General features: G+C 48.8%; 1 protein-coding gene across 1 annotated transcript in view; it reads left to right on the top strand.

The window, feature by feature from the left end:
• Nucleotides 1-27,211, top strand: part of ETF1 (eukaryotic translation termination factor 1) — a 33,111-nt gene that overhangs the window by 2,975 nt on the left and 2,925 nt on the right. Inside the window, exons 2-9 of the mRNA XM_054389123.1 lie at nucleotides 14,376-14,551; nucleotides 15,597-15,736; nucleotides 20,785-20,923; nucleotides 21,825-22,015; nucleotides 22,519-22,648; nucleotides 23,985-24,140; nucleotides 24,714-24,778; nucleotides 26,332-26,479. Coding sequence (XP_054245098.1) covers nucleotides 14,376-14,551; nucleotides 15,597-15,736; nucleotides 20,785-20,923; nucleotides 21,825-22,015; nucleotides 22,519-22,648; nucleotides 23,985-24,140; nucleotides 24,714-24,778; nucleotides 26,332-26,479 — 1,145 coding nt within the window. The remainder of the gene's footprint in view (nucleotides 1-14,375; nucleotides 14,552-15,596; nucleotides 15,737-20,784; nucleotides 20,924-21,824; nucleotides 22,016-22,518; nucleotides 22,649-23,984; nucleotides 24,141-24,713; nucleotides 24,779-26,331; nucleotides 26,480-27,211) is intronic.

Raw genomic sequence — 27,211 nt, 5'->3', positions numbered from 1 at the left:
AAAGCAATGAAAAGTTATTTTTTAAATGCCATCAAACCCATCCTAAAACCTTCTCTGCTGGCAGAGAGTAGAAGGAGCTTTTGTCTCTGTCTTGCTTCCTAAAACAGAAATGTCTCTTATTTCTTTCTGGCTCTTCCAAAGTTGGGTTGCAAACTGTCTGACACTACAAAGTCAATGAGTTGATCCTTCTGATTCAGTGAGAATGGAGGGAGAAATAGCTGAGTGTGTGAGTGAGAGCAAACGGGGTCCAACTTCTGTTCCACAGGCAATTAACCTTTCTAGCCAGAAGACGAGGGTAAAAGGCTGGTGATAAGGATGTTAAGCCCTTGTGAGCACTCTAGCCTTGTCATTCATCTCTGGTAGCTTGAAGTGCTGAGGCATTCATCAAGCACCTCCCCTACAAAGGCATTCTGCTTCCAGTCCATCTAGGTTTTCTCAAAGAGTCTTGGTGAAGGCTGTGCCTCCCAGAAGCTGCAGCTGTGTCTTTGCCTGTGGGTGTTGCAGCAGCACAAGGAGAAAAGTGGTATCAGCCACTGTGTTTTTTCCCTTCATCTCTCTCTCAGGGCTTTTCTGCTGTTGCTTCACACAGTTTTCCATGTCAGTGTTGAGCTGACAATCACTCTTTGTTCCTTTGGTCTCTGCAGTCTGAGTAGTTAGCCGAGCTATGGTCACTTATTTCTGCTATCCTAAGTTGTAAATGCTTGGTGAAATCAACTATCAGCAGCAACTGGCAGGCTTCTTCCAGGCTTGGGCCTGAGAGGTCCCATCTGAATCACATCTGGGAAACTTCTCCATGTCTTGGAGATGAGGGCTTGCTTCCTGCCAAGGGCTCTGCTCAGGAACAGTTGACTGGCACCTCTGCTGGGCAGATGGATGTGCTGACCCCCAGTGAAAGCCCAGCAGGTGCTGGTTCAGGGTGTGGAGCTGCTTTGCAATGGTAAAACCTGCATGGTAAAACCTTCAGGAACCTGCTCTCTTGAGACCTTTTTCCTGGCTTGAAGTTAAAAGCAGGGCTAGGCTTCAGTTCAGAGCAGTAGCCCTTATGAGTTGTTTGACTGAGGCAGGGAAGGAAGAGGCAAAGAGAATGGTGTCTTTGAAGGCTCTGTAAATACAACTGAGGTTGGCTGTGATGGAACCAGGGCATCAGCAGCTACTGAGCAACTGCAGAAACAAAGTCTCAACAAGTAACTGCTTCTGGTTGTAGCTGGAAGGAATATGTCAAGGTGGGAGAATGGAGAAATGGCAAGAGAAGAGGAAGTCTTGGTGTCTGCAGAGCCATGGGAAAACAAAGCAGTTTCCTGCTGGGGTTTGGGTTCTGCCAGGCTGAGACTTCCATCTGCTATATGGGAGAAACCAAACATGAGACAAGTGAAAAGTCACCAGAAAGGACAGAGGCCTGAAAATGTGTGGGAATTCCTGCAAAGTGAATCACATAGTAGTTCTGCTTGAGGGTGGAAAATCTGACCTGTTGTTTAGATGTGAATGATTTGCCCAGCTTGTGTTGCAGAAAGCATCATTTGCAGCTGGCTTCTCCTGCAGTCCATCTGGAGCCTTGCTGGTCCTGATGGAAGGGCCCAGCTTTGGAATTAGCTTCAAGCTGCTGCTGTTTCCCAGTCTTGTGTGAGAGGAGGCTGCTGGGGAGAAGGTGGGTGGGAGGGCTGTGCATCTCTACACCTTGTTCTGGGTGTCTTGGGATGGTGTTGCTGTTGTGATTGGACAAGTTGGCATAGCTGAGATGTGTTTGGACGACTTGTGGGTTCTGGAGAATGAAACAGTCTTGTCCTGTTCTGTTGTTTAGCATGGTAGGCCTTTCCAAACATGACCTGAAAGCTCACCTTCTTCACACTGCAGCTGTGAATGCTGCTGTGATGCATGTGGGGAATAACTGAGGTAACTTACAAGTAGATGTCCTGTATGAGTTTTGCCTTGTTCCTGATTTCTTCTGAACAAAGTGCTGTGGAACTGGTGGTTTTGGGGTTATCTTGTGCTGCACCCATGAGCTGTGTCTCTCCTGAGATGAGCAGTGCAAATACTCAGTTGCTCCTGAGAGTACCTGCAGCACTTGGCTGTAGGGGGCTTGTTCTGTTCTGCTGATCACAGGTGCTGCACAGCTTTGTTGCACTGAGGTTGCACCTGTGCTGGGGTAGCTCTTGGATTGTTGGTTCTTAACTCTGGTATACTCTACTTTGTGTGACTGTAAGGACACCACCATGTCTAGGCAAGTGCCAGTAAAACTGTCTTGTCTTCAAGTGATGTCACAGCTCAGGAGGAGGGTTTGCTGTGGTCTGTCATCACTGGAACTGGTTTCTGGCCACACTGCCAGAGATGTGCTGGTTCAGAGGCCTCCTCCTGGGCTCCCAGGCTGGCAGCAGATCTCTTTCCCTTCCTTTGTCACTGGGATCTGTGGTTGTGGCTGTGCCTCTGGGAAGCAGTTTAACCACTGATAGAGGATGTGTTTCTGCAGAGCTGAAGCTTTCACCTTAGGAGCTGGTGTCTGATGGAGACCTTGAGCTGGGCCTGGGTGAGCTGCTCTGTCTGTGAAGGGCCATAAGGTACAATTTGGCTTTTCAACTTGTTAATTAGGTTGCAGTGCTGATGTGTCATGCTAGTGCCAGTCATGGGGTAGGCTCGAGGATCTCTCCACAGCAAGCTGATGTCTCCAGTGGACCTCCCTCTGCTTCTGCTGGAATCTGGTCTGGGCCAGTTTTTGGATAAAGGACTGCCTTGCACTCTGCAGGGAGTGTGAAACGTGAGTGGGACAAGGACTGGAAGGGCAGTGTCTGCAGGGTGGCACATGGAATTTTCCTGACAATGAGTTTTCTGCTTTGGCTTTATGATCCATCATTAAGATGTGGAGTGTTTAGGGAAGGGGGGAGGGTTTGTGTTCTTACCTAAGCTGAACTACTTCCTGGAAGTTAATGCTTTGTCAGCCCACTTGTCTTAAGGGTAGTTTCCAAAAGAGGTCATGCTTCTGTTACAGAAGTAAAGGCTGTAATATTAATGCTGCCTTTTGCTGCTGCCTTTTGCTTCTGGGAGTGTGAGGAGGAGGAGGAGACATTCACAGAAGCTGGAGTAGGAATAGTCCAGGGTAGAAGTGATACCTGAGGGCTCCGTGGCAGGTGATCATGTAGGATGTGCTGTAGCTCCTTACATGCTGATTCCATGCTTTTGCTATCAGAGTCTCTCCATAGTGCTGGGGTTAGAAGCTGAGTGTAGATTTGACGTGAACAGCCTGCTCAGACCTCTCAGATCTGAGACAGAGCCTCTGCAGAGCTTGTGCTCTGGTGGTCTCCTGGGTAGGTGGTCTGAGAAAGCTACCCTTTCCCTGTGCCAGCTGAGAAGACAGAGGGAGCTGGGGAGGATGTCTGAAGGGTTGTGATGTCCTACTGGTTGCCTTCATCTAGTTGTAAAACATTTCCAAGGCTTTCTCATCTGCCTGCTCTACCTGTCCCTTTTTGAGTTACAGCCATGATTAGGAAGGGCTTTTTGAGAGCACACACTAGCAAGTGGCAGCAAAGGACCCAAGCTGGCAGGACAGTGACGTGTCAGCCAGCAGCTCAGGTGCTTTATAGCCCTTGGTAGTTAGCAGCCTGATACCCTCCTTTACAACTGCCTGAATCATTAGTGAGCAGTGTGATTCATACACAGATCATCATTCACACAGAGCTAATGAATGAGCCCTTGCCTGCTGGAGACAAATGATGTGGTAGAAGATGGCAATGAGCACCTCAAAACAGGACAGACTTATTTGGCTTTGTGGCAAGTGGATTTCTTTCCTCCCTCCCCCCCTGCCAACTCCTCTCTCAGCTCCCTATTCCCATGTAGCTCTGAGGCATTAACATCTTAACAAGCAAATCTGGATTTGTTGCTTCCAGTCCCTCAGTGTACATCTTGTACCCAACTGGCCCATTAGCATAATGCAACAAGTCTTTTAAACTTGGAGCATTAATAATTGGAGAGGGAGAGGGGAGGGCAGGGGAGCTGTGGCAAAAGCAAGCCTCCCAGTGAGTCACAAACATCTGAAGTGCAGCAATGTCTGTGCCACTTACTGGTAATTGGGCATCCAGGCTTTCTGCATGAGGTCAGGCCCAGCCAATGGGGCCTGTTCAAAACATGCCTACGCAGTTGTGTTTGCTCATGTCTTGCCTTTGATCCAAGGATTTCTGAGTGGCATTGATTCACCTTCCCAGTCAGGATCTGCTCCTGCCACTGCACCACCAACTTGAGGTCTGGGTGCTGGTGAACACCAGCTGGTTCCAGTTGGTTGGGGTTGGGATGGGACTTGCAGTATGGAGCTGCTTGTGTTGACCTCTGTGCAGGTAGCACCTGCTGGACCAATGGGCAATGTTACCTGCTCCCTGTGCAGCTTTTGGACAGGTGATACCTGGCCAAATTCTGCTATGTGGAGAAATGGAGGGCTGTGACCTGATTATTCTTCCACCTCCTTTCTGTCCCTGGGGAGAGATGCATGCAGAGCTCAGGAGGCACATCCTGGCAGCAGGCCAGCAACTGCTGAGGGAGGGGAAAGCACTACCTTGCCTGACCCTTGGTGAAACACTAGGCAGTCTGGCCTCTGCTCCTTTGCTGAAGCAGCCATTTGCTGCCTCCCTGTGGGAAGCTCTCCCTTGCTGCTGAAGCAGGAGGTGCACTGGGGAGAGCAGCCTCACTTCTCCCTCCCAGGGTGGGTTCTGCTTTGGTGCTCCACTCCTCAGCTTGCACTTGATAAGCCTCCTTGGCATCTGCAAGCTTTTCCCCATGGAGAAGGGCTCTAAGTTAGGGTGGGAGGGCAGAGGACCTCTTCAGGACACTCTTAATGTCTTAACAGCTTCCAAACTGTTTCTGGTTACACAAAGTGTTTTTCCCATCTCATCTGCTGGTATTGCAGGAAGAGGATATACAGGATTGCTGTCGCAGGCTCTGAGACACAACTGCAGCACTAGAGCTTGGCTATGGTGGCAGTGGCTGCATGGCCTCATGCTGTGCAGCTAAGTGATGCTCCTTTGTCCAGGGTAGAGGTGACATTCAGAGACTGATGGGGGAATTAGCTACCTGGAGTGTTTCCCCTCAGGGGAGGGAAGCTCACTTTCTCCAATGAATGTTTATGCTGGAAAAGACTCTTAAGGAAAGAATTATTTGGTCTCCTGGCCCTGCTGTCATATCCACCCTGCCTTCATCTTGTGCTGCTTCTGTGCTGCTGAGGTGGCACTGGACCCAGAGAGGTCCTCTCTGCCTTATTTTGCTTGGGAACAGCTCTCTTCTACATCTTCATACCCTTCCTGGGAAACCTTTGGGGAACAAGTTATGTTGATGTCACCTTTTAGCAGCTGCTCCAGAGTTGGTGTATGATGTGGTGAAACGCAGAATGCCCCAGATAGGGGTTGTGAGGTTCTTGCTGCAATGATGCTGTAAAAAGTGCTGCCAACAGCATGGCTTTCATCTCAACTTCAACTCGAAGGGGCTAATGGTAGGTCCCATTGGCAGCTAACTGGTATTGTATGCTCAGTCTAGGTGTCTCCAACTCAATCTATGCTTTGAACCTACCATCTGAACAGGTGATGAATCACCTGCTTGTGATGGAGACCTCACCAAAAGCTGTTGCCTCTTGAGCAGCAGCAGTTAGATTGAGGCCTGTTGGCTGTGTTTATTGCAAAGCATTCAGCCAGTGTTCTCAGAGGCTAGGCTTCCAGATGACATTGCCTCTGAAGGGATCCCAGACTCTTGTCTCTGCTCTTTCCTAGCAGGCTGACAGGATTTCCAGGAAAATTTATGTAGCTTTTGCATCTGCCATCGTCTCTTTAGATTTAGTGTCTCAAGTGGACTCGAGCCACTTCCTATTCGATGAAGGCTTTGTCATAGTAAAAGACATGAAGTCTTTAAAGGGCAGAGCTCTGACCTGTTGGTGTACTTCACAGCCATAATTCCTAAGCTGGAAGAGCCTGTGCATAGAGCTTCCCTACAGCAAGGTCAGTGCTGTTGCTTGCAGGGCTTCTCTGAACAGGGAGTGCCTAATGGCCTGCCTTTCGCAGAACCCGAGCCACCAATTTCATCTCTGCCTGTACCAGAGGACACTTGGCCTTTTGTAGCACATCATTCAACATCTCTGCTCAGACACAGGATCAGAGACCCCTCCAGTGTTCTTTACTTACACCACTGCTTGTGTGGCCTCTGCTCTCAGCTTAGACTTTTGCAGGAGCGTTGTGTGCCTGCAGCCTCCTGTGGGTATTCGTTCAGCAGCAGCTCTCTTCTCATGGACCTGTGGTACATGCCTGGTGAAGTTCTGCTTTGGATTGCACAGCTATTGCTGCCATCTGTCTTGCAGCTGGCAATATCAGTGGTGGAAATGGCCTAACTTCAGTAGCCTTGGCTGTTCAGGCAGCTTGGGCTCCTCGGCACACATGATGCCTGCCCAGTAATCCATGGTCCTCTTGGCTGGAGACCAGCAGGTTCTACCTTGGGAAGGTAACATTGCTTGAAGCAGTATGTGGCAACAGGTATTTCATAGAAAGCTTCCTAGCTGTGGCATGTGGTTCAGATCAGATTATCTGAAAGCTGTTTGCTGCACTCTCCTGCTGCTCCCTGGCAGTCACATATAGGCCTCGTGCTGCCCTTGGTTGCTGGGGAAAGCAAGAAGCTCTTGAAGCCTGTGCCCTGTGAAAATAAGCTCATTTTGAGTCAGAGGGAATGAGTGACCTTCCTCATGTCTGTGTGTCCTCCACATCACACAGTGTGCTGGTAGTGTGAAATGGTTCACTGTGGAACAGCCACAGCTCAGCTGCTGTTTGTCAGCTCTCCTCTGATCCCACAGGATGGGCCAGTGACTACTATTTATATAGCAACTCCATGGAGCTAATGCTCTCCCTTGCCAGCTCATTTCCCAAATTCCAGCAGACAGGTTGAGTGACTGTGCCTCCCCAGACTTCTGGTTGGGATTGCCAAGTCAAGGGTAGCTACAGTTGGTGCTTGCTGGTTTGCTGTGTGGTATGTGGCTGTGCAGGTAGCTGTGTAAGATGGCAGGAGTCTTGGAGAAAACCCCTAGACCAGTTTCTGGTTACAGCTGAAAGCCTGAGGATCTGCTCAGCTGTTCCTTCTGATGGGCAAAAGAGTAGAAACCAATTCCCTGTAGATGAAGATGGCCACCCAGAGCAGGAGGCTTAACTGCCAGCTGAAAGGCAAACTGTCCATGGGGATGTACTTGGCAGCTGACCTCAAATGTGGTACACTGCTTGCTTTGTGCACTTGCCCTCTGTTGTGGTGGCTTCCTCGTGCTGAACCACGGAACGTGGATGCAGTGGGCACTGCTCCTGGTGCCAAACATGGCTGAGGACCTGGCACAGCAATCCAGCTGGTCTCAGTGTCCTCTGTGAGATCCCTTTTTTGTGCTTCTGGAGAGAACCCAGCAGTTCTCCTCTTGGTCTGCAGCACCACAGCAGTGTGAGGCCTGGTGAGATGCTGTTTGGTGGTAACCTCTTGGGCTGTGCAGGAAGAGCTTGCAGGGAAGATCTTGCAAAAAGTAGGTGCAGGCAAGGAGGATTCAAGGGTTTGCAAAACCTGTAGAGTTATTGACTGCTAATAAAACCTGAAAAATTAATTTGAAGAATTAATGTGAAGGTGTTTTCCCCATCCCTGTCTGCATCTCTATCACTGTGTTTTCTCACACACCTGAAGAACTTCCTGCTGCAGCTGTGCTAAAGCCACCTGGCATTGCTGGCACCTGGAATTGCCCCTTTCCCAGTTCCACCATGGTTCTTACCTGGAAGGTTCCACCTCAACATGAGGAAAATCTTCCCTGTAGGGGTGCTGGAGCTCTGGAGCCGGCTGCCCAGAGAGGTTGTGGAGTCTCCTTCTCTGCAGACTTTACAAACCCATCTGGATGCGTTCCTGTGTGACCTGCCCTAGGTGATCCTGCTTTGGTAGGGAGGAGGTTGGACTTGATGATCTCCAGAGGTCCCTTCCAACCCATACCATTCTCTAAGTCAAGCTGCTTGGATGCCACAGTACCTGCTTGCAGGGACATTGGCAAAACTTTTCCCTGCAGCTTTCCAGGGCTGGGTTAGTGATGGTTCAGCTCTGCACACGCTGCCACTTGCTGTGAGAACTTGTTAATGTGTGCTCTTAGCCTCCCTGACAGGGAAGGCTGCTGCTTCGTGGTGCAGGTGTCTGGAATTCAAGCTGTAGTAACAATGCAGTTTTAGTTGCAGCACAGGCTGTCCTAGCCACAAACCTCCCTTACCAAAGGAAATGGCTGTCTCAAGAGAGCGAAACATCCTTGGGTTTGCTTCCCTTTCCCCCTCCAAACAGCTTGCTGGCGGGTTGTAGGAGCAAGGTCAGAGCCCACCTGCAGTTCAGAAGCAGAACTGGAGCTGTGATCATAATCTTTTATCCTAGAGATACCTCCCAGGCCATGTTAAATCTGAGCTAATTGCAGTGCTGGCACAGTGTGAGTAGTAACCATAGCACCCAGACAGCCAAGGGTTTCCACCTTCCCAGAGGTTGGCACTTCATTGCCCCCTTGTCTCTCTGTATTGCATGGACAGGTGCCCTTAATGCTTTTGTTTTGTCTCCTTCAGACCCTTGAATAGTGGCACGTGTTGTGCCCAGAGATGCCTGTGTCTTACCAAGCCAACATCTCAGAGCCTTTGGGCTCTGGGTGTGCACACTTGTGTTGCAGCAGCAGGTCCTTGGCTGCTCTGCAGGCCCTCCTTAGCCCAGAATGAGGACAGCAACTGTCTGGAGCTGCTTAAAACTTCCTGGCTCAGCTTGGTCTGAAAGCATTAGCTCCCAGCTGGTCTGCTGTAATTTGTCTTGGGCCCACTAAAACCAGGGAGGGGAAACCTCTTAGGAGGGCTGTGTTCTGCAGCTGGGATCCTGAGGGAAGGGAGAAATTCTTTAGAGTGAGGGTGGGGAGACACTGGAACAGGTTGCCATGGGGGGTTGTGGATGTCCCCTCCCTGGAAGTGTTCAAGGCCAGGTTGGATGAGGCCTTGAGCAGCCTGGGCTAGTGGAAGGTGTCCCTGCCCATGGAGGGTTAGAGCTACATGATTTTTAAGGTCCCTTCCAATGCAAACCATTCTATGAATCTGGGGTGCTTTGGGTCCATCCTTCCTGCTGGAGCCCTGGGAATGACACAGGGAGGAAGCAGCTCATTGCCCGTTCGATCCTGAGCTGCCAGCGTGAGCCCTGCCCTTAATCTGGATCGATCTCGTAATTGTTGACTGTAACAGTCCTGTAATGAAGTTCTGTCTGGCAGTGTGCTCACCAGGAGATTTGTGGCTGGCAGCAAAGGTCCCATGTGCTTGGTGTGCAGCAGAGCCTGCTGGGTTTACAGAGCTGCTCTTTTGGAAAGGCCCTTTTGGGAGGTTGTAGTCAGCATGATTTGTCCTCCATCATCCCCAGAGCAGATGTACTCTAGAACATGATGTGCAGCTTGTCAGCAATCAGGGAGGTTTGGCATACAGAATTGTTAGGGTTGGAAGGGACCTCAAGGATCAGCCAGTTCCAACCCACCTGCCATGGGCAGGGACACCTCACACCACAGCAGGTTGCTCACAGCCACATCCAGCCTGGCTGCAAAAACCTCCAGGGATGAGGCTTCCACCACCTCCCTGGGCAACCTCTGCCAGTCTCTCACCACCCTCATGGGGAAGAATTTCTTCTTAACATGCAATCCGAATCTCCCCACTTCTAGTTTTGCTCCATTCCCCCCAGTCCTATCGCTCCCTGACACCCTCAAAAGTCCCTCCCCAGCTTTCTTGTAGCCCCCTGCAGATCCTGGAAGGCCACAAGAAGGTCTCCTGGGAGCCTTCTCTTCTCCAGACTGCACAACCCCAACTCTCTCAGGCTGTCTCCAGAGCAGAGCAGCTCCAGCCCTCTGCTCATCCTCATGGCCCTTCTCTGGACACCTTCCAGCACCTCTAGACCTTTCCTGTACTAGGGGCTCCAGAACTGGACACAGAGCTCCAGGTGGGGTCTCACCAGAGTGGTGTAGAGGGGGAGAATCACCTCCCTTGCCCTGCTGGCCACCCTTCTCTAGATGCAACCCAGTCACAAATACCTGTCCTTGTGCAGGCAGAGTGGCTGCAAAGGCTGACAGGAGCTCTGGAAGCTGTGTTGCTATGCAGAATAACCTGGTTTGCTTCCTAACTGGTTTTGCACAGCAGCTTTCTTAGAAACTCTTTGCTGTGTTTTGTCTCAGTTGTGGTGAACTCAGCAGATGCAACCACAGGGATTTCAGACCTTGCCAGCCTGCAGTAAGGTCACATACAGCTTGCTTCAAGGTAGGGTAACGTGGTCTTGGTGTGTGAGGGAGCTCTGCACCATCCTGGTCACTGGTATGCACGTCTGCTTCAGCTGGTGTCTTGCTAGGTCTCAACCTCTGTGGGACATGATCCAATTTAGTGATCAGATCTGGCTGTGTGCTTGTCTAAGGAAGAGGGAGAAGTGCAGGGGGTGCTGATGTTACCTTTAATTCATGGCTGCCTAATGAACTCCTTGGTTGGGTGGATTGGTACCCAGCAGACAGCAGCATGGCTGGGGCTGCCTTCCTTTACAGAATCAGAGAGTGATGGGGGTTAGAAGGGACCTCTGAAGACCATCTAGTCCAGCTCCCCTGCTAGAGCAGGATCACCTGCAGTAAAGCACACAGGAACATGTCCAAGTGGGTTTTGAATAGCTTCTGAGATGGAGACTCCACAACCTCTTTGGACAGCCTGTTCCAGTGCTCTGCCACCTTCAAAAGGAATAATTGTTTGCTTATGTTTACTTAGAACCTCTTGTGTTCCAGTTTGTGTTCATTGCCCGTGGGGTGCTAGGTGCTTGGGGGCACTGTGGACAAGCTGGCTGACTCTTTGAGCTCCAGGCTCCAGCAGCCTGAGATGTTGTTGAGGTGCTCCTGTGGCAAGCTGCACCCCAGCTGTTGTGCTGGATTCTGCAGCAATTAGGTAGTGTCTGACATAACTTTGGCTGAGCAGCTAGTGGTGAAAGCACCTCAAACCCAAGAAATGCACTTGGTGTTGGGAATGGAAGGTGTTCCTAGACATAAATCCAGGCTCAAGGGATGGACCCTGCCCAGTACTGTGCTGTTAAACTAGTTTGAGACTTGAGTGAGGGAGAACGCATCATCCAGGAGACCCTTTCCACTTGTTTGTGTGCAGTGTTCCAGCAGGAGGGCTTGTGAAGGCTGCTGCCTTATCTCAGGTAGGGTGCTTTGGGCAGAGTGCTCCTCAGGAGCAGTGGTCTGACTGGCACTCGTGACTGCCTTGGAGGTAAGACACTGTGTCATAGAAGTAACTGCCAGGAGTGGTGGCCCCTTCAAGGTGTGGCTTTGGCACATTGCAGCCAGCTCACACCATGCAGAGCTGTGCTCTGGCCAGAGGCTCTGCTAATGCAGTGGAACACAAAGCCAGGAGCTGGGATTTGTCCTGCACCTGGGGAGGAATAACCCCCTGAAGCAGTACAGGGAGGGGCTGACCTGCTGGAAAAGAGCTTTGGGAGAAGGATCTGGGAGTGCTGGTGGAGAACAAGTCTGCCACAAGCCAGCACTGTGCCCTTGTGGCCAGGAAGGCAAATGGTCTCTTGCAGTGCATTAAGAAGAGGCCAGCAGGGCAAGAGAGGTTCTCCTCCCTACCTACTCTTCCCTAATGAGGCCACAGATGGAGTACTGTATCCAGTTCTGTGCTCCCCAGTTCAAGAGAGACCAGGAACTGCTGGAGGGAGTCCAGTGGAGACTACAAAGCTGCTGAGGGGCCTGGAGCAGCTCGGTGAGGAGCAAAGGATGAGAGCCCTGGGGGTGTTCAGCCTGGAGAAGAGCAGCCCCAGAGGGGAGCTGAGCAATGCTCAGCAAGAGCTAAAGGGTGGGGGGCAAGAGGCTGGGGCCAGACTCTGCTCAGTGGTACCCAGAGAGAGGACAAGGGGCACTGGGCACAAACGGGAATCCAGGAGGTTCCCTCTGAACAGGAGGAGAAAATAGTTTGGTGTGAGGGTGCTGGAGGGCTGGAGCAGGCTGCCCAGAGAGATTGTGGAGTCTCCTGCTCTGGAGTGCTTCCAACTGCCCCTGGCCATTGTGCTCCTGGGCAAGCTGCTGTGGGTGCCCTGCTTTAGCAGTGGGGTTGGGCTGGATGAGCTCCAGAGGTCCCTTCCAACCCTGCCATGCTGGGATTCTGGCATTCAAGGGATGGCTTGCGTTTGAAAATTGAAGATAGCTTTACAAGATTTTTTTTTTTGGTTTTTTTTTTTTTTTAAGAACTGCTCCTGGCAGAGCACACCCAAATCTTCCTCCTGGCTGTTCCCACCTGCTGCCCAAGCTTGCTCTCTGCTTTATCCCCTTTGTCCTGAATACTGGAAAAAATGCAGGAAATCTCTTTCCAGCAGGAGAGCCATGGGTTGCCAAAGGGCATAGCACTCCCATCTCCCACCTCCAGATGCCCTTAGTTCATACAGCAAGCTAGGCCTGATGTGCAGAACTTTCACATCTCTGGGAAGCCTGAGAAGCTCTCCTTTCAGAGGAAGGAGTCACCTATGTGAGCTTGCCTCCAGTGCTGCTTTCAGAGAAGCCAGGAAGAGCTGCTTTCATTCTGCTCAGCCTCTCACTGACAGAGCCTGCTGGGAGTGATGGGCCATTATATCTCCCCTAAGGCTGCTGCCATTCACAGGAGGAGCTAACTGCTGTCATTGAGTGGTAGATGGAGTATTCTTGGCTGGTGTGACCTGGAAGTCTGATGGGTGTCAGCATGGCTCAAAGCTCCTTCTGGGAATCATGTCTGCAAGTGTCTCTGTGCAACTTTCTTGATTAGTGTGTATGGGGATCTTGGATATTAAACCAAATTAGTTGTTAATTCTTTAAGGTCAGGGACTTGTCTGACCCAGCAGCATCCTTTTCCACTTGGCCTGAATTGGAGATCTTTGGAAGAGGGCTGCATAACTTTTGTAAAGAGGCTAATGAAGTGATGCTTTTTAAAGCACTTCCCTGCTGTCTCTGTAGCCCAAACACTTCAGGCAGGATGCTGGTGCATGACAATCTGAAACAGCAGCAGGCAGGTACTGTTAGTCTTCTCCTACTGCAGGAAATGTAAAGGAGAAAACTCCTTTTTCTTTTTTTATGGCTGCAAAGCACTTTGTTGGTGCTCTGGCTCAGAATCCTGAGTAGAGCTTTTTTTTTTTTAGAGAGCTTTAGCTGGTTTGCCCTTGAGAGGGCTAGAGGACATGATGAGGTATTTGATTTTTATGCCATTACTCTAATGTGAAGTATGAGGTCTGGGATAAATCTGAGACAATGCAGAAGCAGCACTTCAGACATCTGGGATACTTCAGTTGCAAAAGAGAGGTACCTGCTGCCAGGCAGATGGGAACTTCCCTGATCTTCAGTTTGGCTTTGGATGGATTTGAACCATGAGGCTGCTTGGGGGATTAAGCCTTCTGCAGGATCTACCCTAAACCCATAGGAAAAAAAAACTAATATCAAACTTAACTTTTTTTTTTTTCATTGAACTTAATCCATTTCTGTGATTTGTGGGGTCTTATCTCCTGACTCCATGCCTGGGGTTGACATTTGTGAACTCAGCCATGTACTTTATTTAAAGCAGCTGCCAGAGTTGGTGAGCTGCTTCATAAAGCAAAGCCCCAGCAGGGCAGTGGGAAAGACTGACTGCCACAAAGGCATCCTTCCAGTTGAGCCTTCAGCATTCATCTGAGGAAAACCAAGTGTTAAATTGGCACTTGGGCTGGCTAGAGCTCCAGCTGTCTGAGAACAAATGGAATGGGCTTAAAAATGTCCTTAAAATATGTGGCTGCATTGTTTGAAATAATCTCTGCTGGAGACAGCTTACATGCCTTTAGCTTGCAGCCCTTGGCTTGTACATAAGTTCTTGTTTCCAGAGCAGTATCCTGGGTTAGACAAGCAACTTTTGGAGGACTTGCTTGACAGTGGCTAATCTGAACATTGGATTGAGTCAAACCTTCAGAAGAGCTTTAAGCTTGAGGAGGGAAGATTGAGACAGGATATTAGGAAGAAATTCTTTCAATGAGGCTGGTGAGACACTGGCACAGGTTGCCCAGGTAGGTTGTGGCTGCCCCTTCCCTGGAGGTGTTCAAGGCCAGGTTGGATGAAGCCTTGAGCAACCTGGGCTAGTGAGGGTTGGAACTGGATGATCTTTGAGGTCCCTTCCAACCCAAACCAGTCTGTGATTCTAAGAGTCCATTTTGCTTTCTTCTCTCTCCCATTATTGTCCAGCAGCAGAGGAATTGCACAGCTGACAGTGAAGTGAAGCATCCCTGGTGGGGCGGGAGGGAGCAGAGACAGCTGTGTGCATGGAATATGGCATGAACCCACTTGTTGCTTTGGCTGGTGGCTGCTCACAAGCCTTCTTTTTTTCCTTTCTCAGCAATGGTACCAGCATGATCTCGTTGATCATTCCCCCCAAAGACCAGATCTCACGAGTGGCAAAAATGTTAGCGGACGAGTTTGGCACAGCCTCCAACATTAAATCCCGGGTGAATCGCCTTTCAGTACTGGGAGCCATCACATCTGTACAGCAAAGACTGAAACTCTATAACAAAGGTAACTTCTACCTTCTCTGGGTGCTGGCAAAGCTCCCTTAGCTGGGAGCAGCCTTAGGTTTTGCAGCATGCAGTTTGCTGCTAACCCAACCTGCTGGCTTGCATTGATATTCCAGGCGTGTTGCCCATGGGTGGCTGCTTGGGACTCACCTAGCAAGCTTGCCCACGTGAGTGGGCTCATGTAGAATCACATAGCCATAAGTAAGATAAAGCTAGAAGTATATGGTATTTGTGAGGAAGTTTGGGTTTATAAGCAACTTTTTTCCAATGAGGGCTAACCAGTACCCTGTTTATTGTCAAACTCTCAATTCATGCCTTCTAGAAGTGGCAGAATAAGAAAAAGATTTCAAGTAATAACATAAAATGCAATAGAAATTCGTATTTTTAATATAAATACAAAAATCTGTCGAGTAAATGAAGAAATTCAGTGCTTCTGATTCTATCCTTAGCAGTGCTGATTCTTCTAAACCTGACCAGCCTTAAGAGCTGTTCCCCAGTAGTTCAGCTGCATTAAAGCAGTGGGTTTCCATCAAGCAGAAACTCATGTCTGCCCTATGCATGCTACTGTGCAGCTGCCAGCATTTTGGGAGGAAATAGACCCAGGCCATCCAAAATGAGTGCTGGGAAAGAGTTCACCATGACTGTCTTTACACTGGCAAGTGGCCTTCATTGTGATGGTCAGGCTATAAATCACTGAGTCAGAACTAGGAAAGCTTCATGGGGTTGTTCAGCCTTCTTCTGGGTTCTTGGAGGTTGCAGGCTCATGGTACATGTTCTTGCAGCTCTCTTGCAAGTCATACCAAAGCTGATACTTCTGCTCCAAACTGTTCACCATAGGTGCACTAAATTACTTTGGTTTTCATTGTAGAGATCTGGGAGGGAATGAAGTGGGGGAAATGAGAAGTAAAAAAAAAAAAAAAAACAAACCAACCTTGGGATCTTCAATTTCAACTCTGCCTTAAGTCTTATGGCTTAATAGTGAGTTTTTGATGGGTGCAGCTTGCAGTGTTTCTCAGTGATCTAAAGTTGCATTGTGTCCTTTGTAGTACCTCCAAATGGTCTGGTTGTTTACTGTGGAACAATTGTGACAGAAGAAGGAAAGGAGAAGAAAGTCAACATTGACTTTGAACCTTTCAAACCAATCAATACGTCGTTGTATTTGTGTGACAACAAATTCCACACGGAGGTAAGAAGTCTCCTGTTGCCTGCTGGTCTTGCAGAAGTCAGACTGCTCTGGAACAATCCCTGGTGTGCTTGAGCCTATAGTCTGTAGAGCAGCAGGTTTTGCTGGAGATATCCTGCTGGTGAAGCCACTGGATGGCTGTGTGATATTTGCCTCCTGATGAGGCTTCATCTGGAGTACTGTGCCCTCTTCTGGGCTCCCCAGTTCAAGAAGGACAGGGAAGTGCTTGAGAGGGTACAGCAAAGGGCTACAAAGATGATCAGGGGACTAGAACATCTCTGATATGAAGAAAGGCTGAGGGATCTGGGGCTGTTTAGCCTGGAGAAGAGAAGGCTGAGCTGAGGGATCTCATCAGTGCTTAAAAATACTTACAGGATAGGTGTCAGGAGGATAGGTGGTGCCTAGTGACAGGACAAGGGCTAACAGGCACAAGCCTGAACGTAAGAAGTTCCATCTAAACATGAGGAGGAACTTCTCTGAGGGTGGCAGAACACTCGAGCAGGCTGCCCAGAGAGGTGGTGGAGTCTCCATCTCTGGAGTCATTCACAACCCACCTGGATGCTGACCTGTGCAGCCTGCTTTAGGTGAGCCTCCTCTGTCAGGGGGGTTGCAGTAGATGCTCTCCAAAGGTCCCTTCCACCCTGTCATGATCACTGTGTGATTCTGAGGTATTGTCCAACTCCTCCTACAGGTGACTTTAAGCCCCAGCTAGTAACTGCAGGGTTTGTGTAACCCACAGATGTGAGATTTCCTCTGTAACTGGAGGCAGGTTTTGTTCTTTAGAGGCCCATAGATCTTGTTCCAAGCCAGACCTTAAAGCAATGCCAAGACAATATTAGCGTTGCCAGGCTTGATGTCAGATGTCAGTGTTAACCCAGCCCCTTGATGGGAGAACTGGCAAGTGCCTAGTCTGTCTGAGGTAAAGTGGGAATATTTTTACCCAACACAATCTTATCTGAGTTAAATGATTGGTTTGAGGCATATTTCATGTGTATTACTCTAGTCTTGACTGAACAAAGTCAATTCATGGCATCTAATTCAGTTTTTGGCTCTGTTGTCAGTTGCAGAGGTTTCCATATTTGTAGTAGATGACTGACTGCCTTTCATGTCCATGGTGTTCACCACCATAAATGTGTGGACTGAGAGTTAATTGCCTGTCACCAAACTTGTGTCATGGGTTTGACAGGACTTCAGTGTTGTACTTCTGCTTGTTTGGTTGGCTTTTGGGAGACCTGATCCATGGTTTGGTTTCCAAGGGTAGGAAGACTACAGGAGGGAAAGGTGTGCTTGTTGCACAGGTGGGGTATGTCCCTATAATTGTCTCCTCACAATGGATGAATTCCCAATAGATCTTTCACCTACCAGAATAACCAAACTTCACCCAGGGACAGCTCTTGAGTTCTGCTGAGCCCACATGTCCATAGGCAATTGAAAGCAAGAGGTAAATAAGACAAACCAGGCAAGAGCCAGAGGTGCAAAGCCAAGGGAGATGCATGTCCATGCAATTGTTGACACTGGGTGGCCAGTGTTGGGTTGCCCTCTGCCCTACCAGGAAGGGCAGTAATTTGGTCTGCCTCAAGGTGCTGATGGAACACCAAAAAAGGAGCTCTTGCCCTGTGGGCTGTTCCCAGGAGGCAGCTGTGAATACATTCCTGCTGGTGGGGAGCATTGCTCAGCAAGAGAGTGGCCATGACTTGAGAGGACTTTGTGGTAATTGCTGGCAGTGATGTGATTGCTAACAGTGCCTTTCTCCATGGGCTGTTTGCTCTCAAGTGTGGTATCACTTGGTATTGTCTGTGCTGCAGAACCCCATCCAGCTGGCAGAGCTCTCCTGAGCAGTGAGGTGATACTAGCACTGCAGTCTTGATTTGCCCATTGATGCTGTTTGGTTGTAGAGCTGTGCTGTTAACCCAGTGCTTGCCCTCCACATGCAATTAGAACTCAGCAGCTAAGGCATCTGGCTTGGGACATGAACAGATGCCCTCTGAAGGAGAGGGCATGTCAAGGAGCAGAGAAGATGTGATCTTCACTTCCCTCTTTGCAGCTTCAGTCTAAAACTTCATCCCAGGCTAAAGGAACAGGAGGAAAGCAATAGCCCTGTTTTTGTGTTTGATGGCATTGTAGAATGGTAGGGACTGGAAGGGACCTCTGAAGATGAAGTCCAACCCCCCCTGCCAAAGCAGAATCACCTAGGGCAGGTCACAGAGGAACACATCCAGATGGCTCTTGAAAGTCTCCAGAGAAAAAGACCCACCCTTTGAGCAGCCTGCTCCAGCACCCTCACAATAAAGAAGTTTTTCCTCATGTTGAAGTAGAACTTCCTGGGTTCCAGTTTCCATTGCCCCTTGTCCTATCACAGGACACCGTTGAAAAGAGCCTGGCTCCTTCTTTTTGACACCCACCCTTCAGATATTTATAGCGTTCATCATATCCCCTCTGGGGCTGCTCTTCTCCAGGCTAAACAGCCCCAGGGCTCTCAGCCTTTCCTCATCAGACAGATGTTCCTTGCAGCCTCTGTTGAACACTCTCCAGTAGATCCCTGTCCCTCTTGAACTGAGGAGCCCAGAACGGGACACAGTACTCCAGGTGTGGTCTCACCAGGGCAGAGTTGAGGTGGGAGGAGAACCTCCCTTGACTTGCTGGCTTAATGCACCCCAGGATCCCATTTGCCTTCTTGCCCACAAGGGCACAGGGCTATCCCATGGCTAACTTATTGCCCACGAAGGTCAAACAGTGGAATTGCTGACATAGAGCCAGTGAAGGGGAATCTGAGGGAATTGCTGCTCATTGGCTACTTCATTAAAACAAGAGGGAATGAGGAAGATCAGAGCTGTAGTCATCTGCTGCCTGGCAGGAGTATCTGATAAGATTTCCTCCAGATATTTTATTGCCTGTGTGAAACCAGAGTAACTTCCCAAGAGGGATATGAACCCCTGACATGTGTCTGGAGGGTGGGATTTACAATGACTTATTTTGATACCTTGGCTGGAGCGTTCATTCCAGTCACAGGATTTGCTTGGCTGTGTCCCAGTTAAATAGATTGCGATGTAATATGGCACTTCCTCCTCTCATTCATCCCACTGCTGAGGAATTAATACAGAATATTTATTTTGGCCAGTAGATTCCCTTAAACCTGAGAGTCTGTTTCTTTTAAGCTTTGAAAGCTGTAGCCTTGGTGGTGTGGATTTGGGGTGAAGATGACTGATGGGTTTTAGCCTTTCCGTTCAGCACAGTAATCAAGCTGGCAGGCGTGCAGGCACTTAAAGGTCCTCTGCTGTAAACCCAACACCATCACTCTTTCAGTATTAAACTGGTGACTTAAAACACTCTGGAATTTGACAAGTCCTCCTTCCTGCTGAAGTGGTTTTGCCAGCCAGGAAGAGGATTCTGGCCATTACTTTTATTGGGCACGTTGAAGTGAGCAGGAGTGTGTGTGCTGAGTGTGCCTGACCCACTCAGGCTGCCCCTGGGGGAGCAGTAGCTGGTTCCCTTGGGAAAGAAGTATGGGGTGTGAGTAAGCTGTAATGTTCCACACCACCAGAACCAGGGCTGGGCAGGAAATTGGACTGAAGTAGCTCAAAAAACCTTGATACTAAGCTCTAGTTGTAGTCAACTTAATGACCCATTACTGTGCTCTTGTGACACCCCTCCTCAAATACTGCACCCTGTTCTGGTGTCCCCAGCATAAGGACATGGAACTCACATGAGTGAGTCCAGGGGAGGGCCACAAAGATGATCCAAGGGCTGGAGCACCTCTGCTATGAGGATAGGCTGAAGGAGCTGAGGTGGTTCAGCCTGATGGGAAGACTGCCTTGCAATACCCAAAGGAATCCTCCAGGAAGGATGCAGAGCGACTTTTCATGAGGGTGTCTAGCAAAAGGACAATGGAGAATGGTTTTAAGCTGAGGGAGAGCAGGTTTAGAGTGGATCTTAGGAAGAAATTCTTCAGTACAAGGGTGGTGAGACTCTGGAGTAGGTTGCCCAGAGAGGTTGTGAATACCCTCTCCCTGGAGGTGTTCAAGGCCAGGTTAGATGATGTCTTGAGCAACCAAGCCTAGTTGAGAGGTGTCCCTGCCTGTGGCAGAGGGGTTGGAGTAGCTGATCTCTGATGTCCCTTCCAACCTAAGCCATTCTGTGACCTTACAGGATGAAGTTAGCTGCCTAGTTTAAAGGGAAGAAAATGGAAAGACAACTTCATTTGCCAGCAAATGTTGTGGCTGTCTTCTCTGTAGGCAGTTGTGCACAGGACATTTATTACTGCTGTCACTTGGCTCTGCTTTGTAAGGCTGAGTTTGTGAAAGCCACTGTAGATTTCATCATTCTACCTCTGGGACTTGAAGCCAGCAGGTGCTGCAAACCAGTGTTTGTGGTAGTGGGCAAGCTGAAAGGTGGTCTGTATAAAACTGACTGAGCAGTGAACCAAGCAAGTTAGAGGAGGGGAGATTTAGATCAGACATTAGGAAGATGCTCTTCACCATGAGGGTGGTGAGATACTGGAACAGGTTGCCCAAGGATCTGGTGGAAGCCTCATCCCTGGGTATTTTTAAAACCAGGCTGGATGTGGCTCTGGGCAACCTGATCTAGTGGAAGGTGACAGGGTTGGAACTGGCTGATCCTTGAGGTTCCTTCCAACCCTGACAATTCTGTGATTCAGTGAAGTTCTGCCTTCCTGGCTGGAGTGCTAGGAAAGTCTCTTGCACTTTTGCCAACCATAGAGGTGAGATCTGTTTGCTTGAACACTTAGCAGAGCTGATCTTTAGGGCTTGGGTGTTCTACCTACCTGTGATGCCATGGGATGAACTTCTCATGCTCTGAACATAGTTATCAAGCATAACCATGAGTTTCTTTCCTGCCCTTGGCAGCATATTGTGAGACGGCCCTCAGGGCTGGTCTCACCTCCTTAATCTGCAGCTATTCCTCTGGTTTAGTTGTTAATAAAAGGCAGTGAGCACCCCTGAACTGAAATGTGGTGAGGTGTACTGTACCTGGTAGCCTTTCTGGGTGCTTAACAAAGCAGTGCCTCCTGCTGACAGCATAATTTTGTGTTGCAGGCTCTCACGGCGCTGCTTTCCGACGACAGCAAGTTTGGCTTTATAGTAATAGATGGTAGTGGTGCACTCTTTGGAACCCTTCAAGGAAACACACGAGAAGTCCTGCACAAATTCACTGTGGATCTTCCAAAGAAGCATGGTAACACATTAGCCTGCCTCCAGACTCTTGGCTGCAGAATGCCACGGGGTGGGATGTGAGGGCAGAAGCAGGGAATTTGGCCTGTAGGTGTTTAGCTCGACTCAGTTCTTTGCTCCCCTGAAATCTGACAGCAAAGCCTCTCCTCTGAGCCTTCTGTCAAAATGAATGAATCACTGTAATGTGCAGCTGAGCTTCTTAAAGTGGCTCCTCTTGGGTTTTGGGGACAGAAAACCCTTAACTTGGTTTTCTGGGACAGTCTTCAGTAAATTAGTGGCACAAGGAGTGATACCCGCTCAGTAGCATCTTTGAAGTGTGCATCTGATGTAGGGAGAAGGAAGAAGCACAGAAGCCTAAAACAGAGTGAGCAAAATTCTACTGCCACTACAGGATGCTGTAGTATAGTGAGCCTCTAATTAATTCAGTAAATTGGTAGCTACTCCTGGTTTACCTGTTAGCTACTCCTGTCCTCTATAGATAAAGAGGGGACAAAATTGAATGGAAGCATCTCCCCCAGTAAGTTTCTGCAGCAGAGACTGCCGGGATGGGTTGCATCAATAAGAAAAATGCGTGAGGCAGTGTAAGAAAGGAATTAGCTTTAATGAAGGTGCAGGCTGTGGAAGATGTGCTTAGATGTTCAGATTTTCTATAGGGAGTTGTGAGTCTGTGTACCTTTAAAGACAAAAGCCCCAACATATTTCCCTCTGTGGAACAACAGCGAAAAATCTGTTGCTGCGAACGAGCTCTCTCGCTGTTTGAACGAGTGCCTCTGGCTCTGCTTGTGGCAAACCCATTCTGAAGGCTTCATCTGCCCTTAGCTTCAGTTACTTGGGGCCCAGTTGGGACCATGTGCTACTAATCTTCCTGAAATGCCTTGCCAAGTGGTCCCTGTGCTGTGGTGCAGGTAGAGGAGGCCAGTCTGCCTTGCGCTTCGCCCGCCTGAGGATGGAGAAGCGACACAACTACGTGAGGAAGGTAGCGGAGACGGCCGTGCAGCTCTTCATTTCTGGAGACAAGGTCAACGTGGCTGGGCTCGTCTTAGCTGGATCAGCTGACTTCAAAACTGAACTAAGTCAATCTGACATGTTTGATCAGGTGAGTGGCCTTCCCTGAGCAAAGCCCAAACGTTTCAGCTGTCAGCGTGGGGATAGCAGTAGTAGCTGTGCTGTAAAATGCATCTCTGTGTCTGAAGTTGATTGGATCAAAACGTGGGATGGGTCCTAGAGAGGCCTCCTTTTCCTGTTGCCTCCTGCAAGGAGGTAAGGTCTCCTTTTCTTAGTAACAGTGCTAATAAGAAATCCATCCTCCCTGATTTGAAGCCACTGCTGAAGTCCTTCGTGTTCCTAAATCTGAAGCAGAAGCTTTATTGGAATTAAACTCCACTAAACCTAATCTCCGTGGCCCTGCTGCCTGAGACCTGTGCCTCAATATTAAGCATTCTGAGGTTCCTCTGACTCAGAACCTCCACTTGCAAGTGAAGCAAAATAGATTAATGCTGTGACTCTTGCCAGGTACTTACTCTTGTGGCATTATGAAGTGGTCTTGTGGCAGTGCTGTGTAATAGACTCTTTGTCATGTCTCCTCTCTTTCTTGTGCAGCGGTTGCAATCCAAAGTGCTCAAACTAGTTGACATTTCATATGGAGGAGAAAATGGATTCAATCAAGCAATTGAACTGTCAACTGAGGTCCTCTCCAATGTGAAATTCATTCAAGAGAAGAAACTAATAGGTATGTGGCTACGTGCACAGCCTTCTTCAGAGCCAGACGTGCTTGATTGAACGTGCTGATCTTTCTTAAGAGCTCCTGGTAATGCCTTTGTGTCCTGCCTCAGCCCTTAGTGCATTCTGTCTTGTAGTGGTCTTCTTTGTGGATCACCATCTGGACACCTCAAATGCTGCAGCACTTATTGAGAATTTAAGGAGTGGAGTTTTTTGGTTTGTGGGTTTTTTTTGTTTGTTTGTTTGGTTTGGTTTGGGTTTTTCTGGGTTTGTTTGTTTGTTGTTTTTTTTTTTTTTGTGTGTGTGTGGGTTTTTGTTTTTTTTTTTTTTTTTTTTTTTTTTTTGTTTGGTTTGTTTTTTTTTTTTTTTTCCCCCTCAACAAACTTCTCAATCTTTTGTCTCTTTCTTCATCAGTGATCATCTTAGTTTCAGACTAAGAGGAAAAATATCCTTGGATTGTTTGCATCTTCAGCAGGATGAGAGTTGAGATGTGCTTTGCTTTAAGATGGCAGTTGCAATGATCCCTTGTCTGGCTGTCAGCAGGCATGTAGCTCATTTGAAAGCACAAGAGGGCAATAGTAAAAGTATCACAGAATCATAGAACAGCTTAGGTTGGAAGGGACCTTAAACATTTACTCCTACCAACCAGTCATGAGCAGGGATGCCTCTCAACTAAGCTGCTCAAGGCCTCATCCAACCTGTCTGACCTCCAGGCATCCACCACCTCCCTGGGCAACCTGTTCCAGAGTCCCACCAACTTTGTGGTCTTCTTCTTAAGATCCAGTCTAAACCTACTTTTCCTCAGCTCCAAACCATTCCCCCTTGTCCTGTTTCTAGACACTCTTATCAGAAGTCCCTCAGCAGCCTTCCTGTAGGATCCCTTCAGGTTTTGGAAGGCAGTTCTAAGGTCCCCCCGCCAGAGTCTTCTCCAGGCTGAACAACCCCAGCTCCTTCAGCCTATCCTCATCACAGAGGTGTTCCAGCACTTGGATCATCTTTGTGGCCTCCTCTGGACTTGCTCCAACTGTGTCCTCCTTATGCTGGGGACTCCAGAACTGGAGAGAGGTTAAGTAGTGCCTACTGCTGGATTAGTCTGAGTGATTTTTTTTTTTTTTTTTTCCCCACAGTGAAGGTAACCTCACTCCTCATTGGAGTGAGATTCCTGACAGGGCAGTGTTGGCTTCCTGACAACGAATGTTCTGAGTTATATATCCCCATATCCCTGACTTCCTTCAGCAGCACTGCAGGCTGCTTTTCCAGTTTCTTGGTGCATTCAAATCAGGCTTGTTAAAAATCCACGTGGCTTGATCACTGCTCCTGACAACCTCTTTGTACCCTGGCTGCAGGACGATACTTCGACGAGATCAGTCAGGACACGGGGAAGTACTGCTTTGGTGTTGAAGATACACTAAAAGCTTTGGAAATGGGAGCAGTAGAGATCCTGATAGTCTATGAAAACCTGGATATCATGAGATACGTTCTGCACTGCCAAGGCACAGAGGGTAGGTAGCACTTTTGGGGGTTTAACACCTAAGCCGTCGTGCTTGGATAGATCACGCTGGAGGGACTCCTTACAGAGATCTTTAAGGACTTGCTCAAGGAGATGCTGTGTAGGCAGGTCACTAACTTGCAGCTTCTCAGATACTCTGGGGGGAAGTCTGAAACTAGAAAGCTTCCACTGTGCAGAAAGATCTGCAGTGCTGGGGTGGCAGTTTGTTTTGCAGAGACAGCCTGAAACCTGCCTGTCAGTTGTGTGAGTATAAATTGTGCTACTAGGGGGTTACAGAGGGGACACTGACTTCACCTTTCTGGCCAAACCCAGAATTCTTAGTGACTACAGACAAACCCTACAGCAGGGCCTCTGCCTTTTTTGGTGTTCTCACTACAGCTATTCTCTACTGGCAGGCTCTGTTTGGTTTCTCATAGAGCTTTGGCTAGAAAGAGGCACTGTCAGTGACCAAACCCTCTGTGTTGTCATTGCTGCCTGTTGTGAGTCTCTTGCTGTCTTTAACCTGATGGTCTTATCCAGCCTCATTTGTTTTGTTTTGTTTTTTTCTTTCTCTCTCCCTTCTCAGAGGAGAAGATCCTGTATTTGACACCAGAGCAAGAGAAGGATAAATCCCACTTCACAGATAAAGAGGTATTTCAGCTTTGGGGCTTGTAGATTTATTCTCAGTGTACTGATGCAGCATTCTGAACATGTGAGCTTAGCTGGTCACGAGCATGGGAGCCTGATGACCTTTCTGGCACTCAGATGAGACTTCAAGCTGGTAGCCTCTGGCTCTTCCTGTTCACCTTCAATATAACCCCTGGATTCTAGACTTGCTTTTTCTCTAATCTTTCCTGCTGCCAACTCCAAGACTGTGTAAAACACTTGAAGTGAGAGGTAATATGGGATCTTTGACCACCATCAAACCACCTGCTAGAAGAGATTGGTAGCTACCATACAGCATGCCAGGCTAAGGTTTCAAACCATTGCTCTCTGCTTATTGTGCACTGATTTGGTCAGCACACAATAACTGTGAGGGTAGGAACTGTGCCATTTAAGGGCAGAGGACTGTTTGTTTGTAGATATATTGACAGTGTGGACTTGTCAATCACTGCCTGTGCAAATCAAAAAACCCTGGTGGGGTGGGGGGATGAGAACTGGGCAAAAAAAGTCTGTCCTTAGCAAAAACATCTCTGTCCCATACTAGGACTGCCAGGGAGGCCTTTTCCAGCTGCTCTCCTTCCTGGAGGGGTAATTGCTAATTCCTTCTGTGCATGGAAGGTTCACAAAGCTACCTGCCATGCTGTAATGTTTCTATGCCAATAATCACTTGACCTTCTCCCCACAAAACCAATGCTTTTTGCCTCTGTTTGCATAGATCAGGATTTCCTGGAGTCAACAGCACCATGTTTCTAAAGAATCACTGAGCCTGAGTGTAGCATGAGCTGAGCAGAAGAATGAACAAGGCATTTCCTCTTCTGCTTCTGTAGTGTAGCAGACCAGAACAAGGCTTGTCAATAGTTAGCTTCTTAGCACCAGGAGCCTTCTGTTTGTGTCTTGTCTGATAGAGATGTGTCAGGAGCATCTACCACCCAGTCCCTGCCAAGTGTGCCAGGCTGCTCTGGACATCACAGGATCACAGGTGTTAGGGGTTGGAAGGGACTCCTGGAGATCAAGTCCAACCCCCCTGCCAGAGCAGGACCACAGAATCCAGCACAGGTCACACAGGAACACATCCAGACAGGGTTTGAAAGTCTTCAGAGAAGGAGACTCCACAACCTCTCTGGGCAGCCTGTTCCAGTGCTCTGTGACCCTCCCAGTGAAGAAGTTCCTCCTCATGTTGAGGTGAAACCTCCTGTGCTGGAGTTTCCATCCATTGCCCCTTGTCCTACCCCAGGGTGCAAGTGGGCAGAGCCTGTCCCCTGCCTCTTGACCCCCAGCCCTCAGGTATTTATAACCATTTATTATATCCCCTCTCAGTCTTCTCTTCTCCAGACTAAAAAGCCCCTGGGCTCTCAGCCTCTCCTGCCACTCCATGAGGGCTGCTGTCTCTATCTTAGGACTAGAAGGACAGTGAGGATGTTTAAGCCAAAGACAAACTCTTTGGCATAAAGTTTCTCTACCTAACATGTAGTGACCACAACATTTTTATTTCCTGTCTTTTTTTTTTTTCCCCCCCTTTCTCCTCTCAAATATCTGCACAGACTGGCCAGGAACACGAACTGATAGAAAGTATGCCCCTTCTGGAGTGGTTTGCAAACAACTACAAGAAATTTGGAGCAACATTGGAAATTGTTACAGACAAATCACAGGAAGGATCCCAATTCGTGAAAGGATTTGGAGGAATTGGAGGTAACTGCAAGGTGGGGGGGAGAAAAGGAGGATTGGGTTGTTTTTTTTTTTTTAATGGTTGGTTTAATCTGGGGACAACACAAAGGGGATTAATCTTACTCCTATTAGTCATGATGCCAGTTCAAGTGACTGCTGTGCTCATCAGGGGTGTCCAGGTGAATTCACTCAAGCTGCATGTTAGGCAGCTGTCACTTTCCAGCTGTGTTGCTTGGATCCCTTTGTCCTTTGGGGAGAGCTCAGAGGGTAGAGTGTCCTTCTTTCCAGCTGCTGACTTTCAGAAGGGCTGTGAACTGCTTCAGTGTGTCCCTGCACAGTTGTTGTCTTGTGGCAGACCATGCCCTGCTGTGTAGAAGTGGTGTATGACAAGCTCCAGCCTAGTTTCTGAAGCAGCTGGATCTGTTCCTCATCTCTCAGAACTTCCCTGTACTTTGCTCCCCAGTCTTCTGCTTCTTTTCAAACTAGAAGTATTTTTAGCCCAACTTCAGGGAGAAAGAAGGCTTCTGAAATCCTCTTGAGCTCACTGACCAGTTTCAGTGAAGTCTGGCAGAGGTGCAAATAGCTCCTGTGCTTCAGTCCAACAAAATCATTAGCCAGGGTGGAGCAAACCCACCTGCCATGCACCTTGTTCTACCCAGACTTGCTGGTCATTCCAGGACAAAGCTGTTGCTTATTTACTGCTAAGCCAGCTGTGGCTGATGGGTGCCAAACAGAATTGGTTTGGTTGAAGAGACC

The sequence above is a fragment of the Indicator indicator genome, chromosome 18 (genome assembly GCF_027791375.1).
Source record: "Indicator indicator isolate 239-I01 chromosome 18, UM_Iind_1.1, whole genome shotgun sequence".
Lineage (NCBI taxonomy): Eukaryota > Metazoa > Chordata > Aves > Piciformes > Indicatoridae > Indicator > Indicator indicator.
Note: the sequence above shows the minus strand (reverse complement) of the source record. Positions and strands in the feature narration are given on the sequence as shown.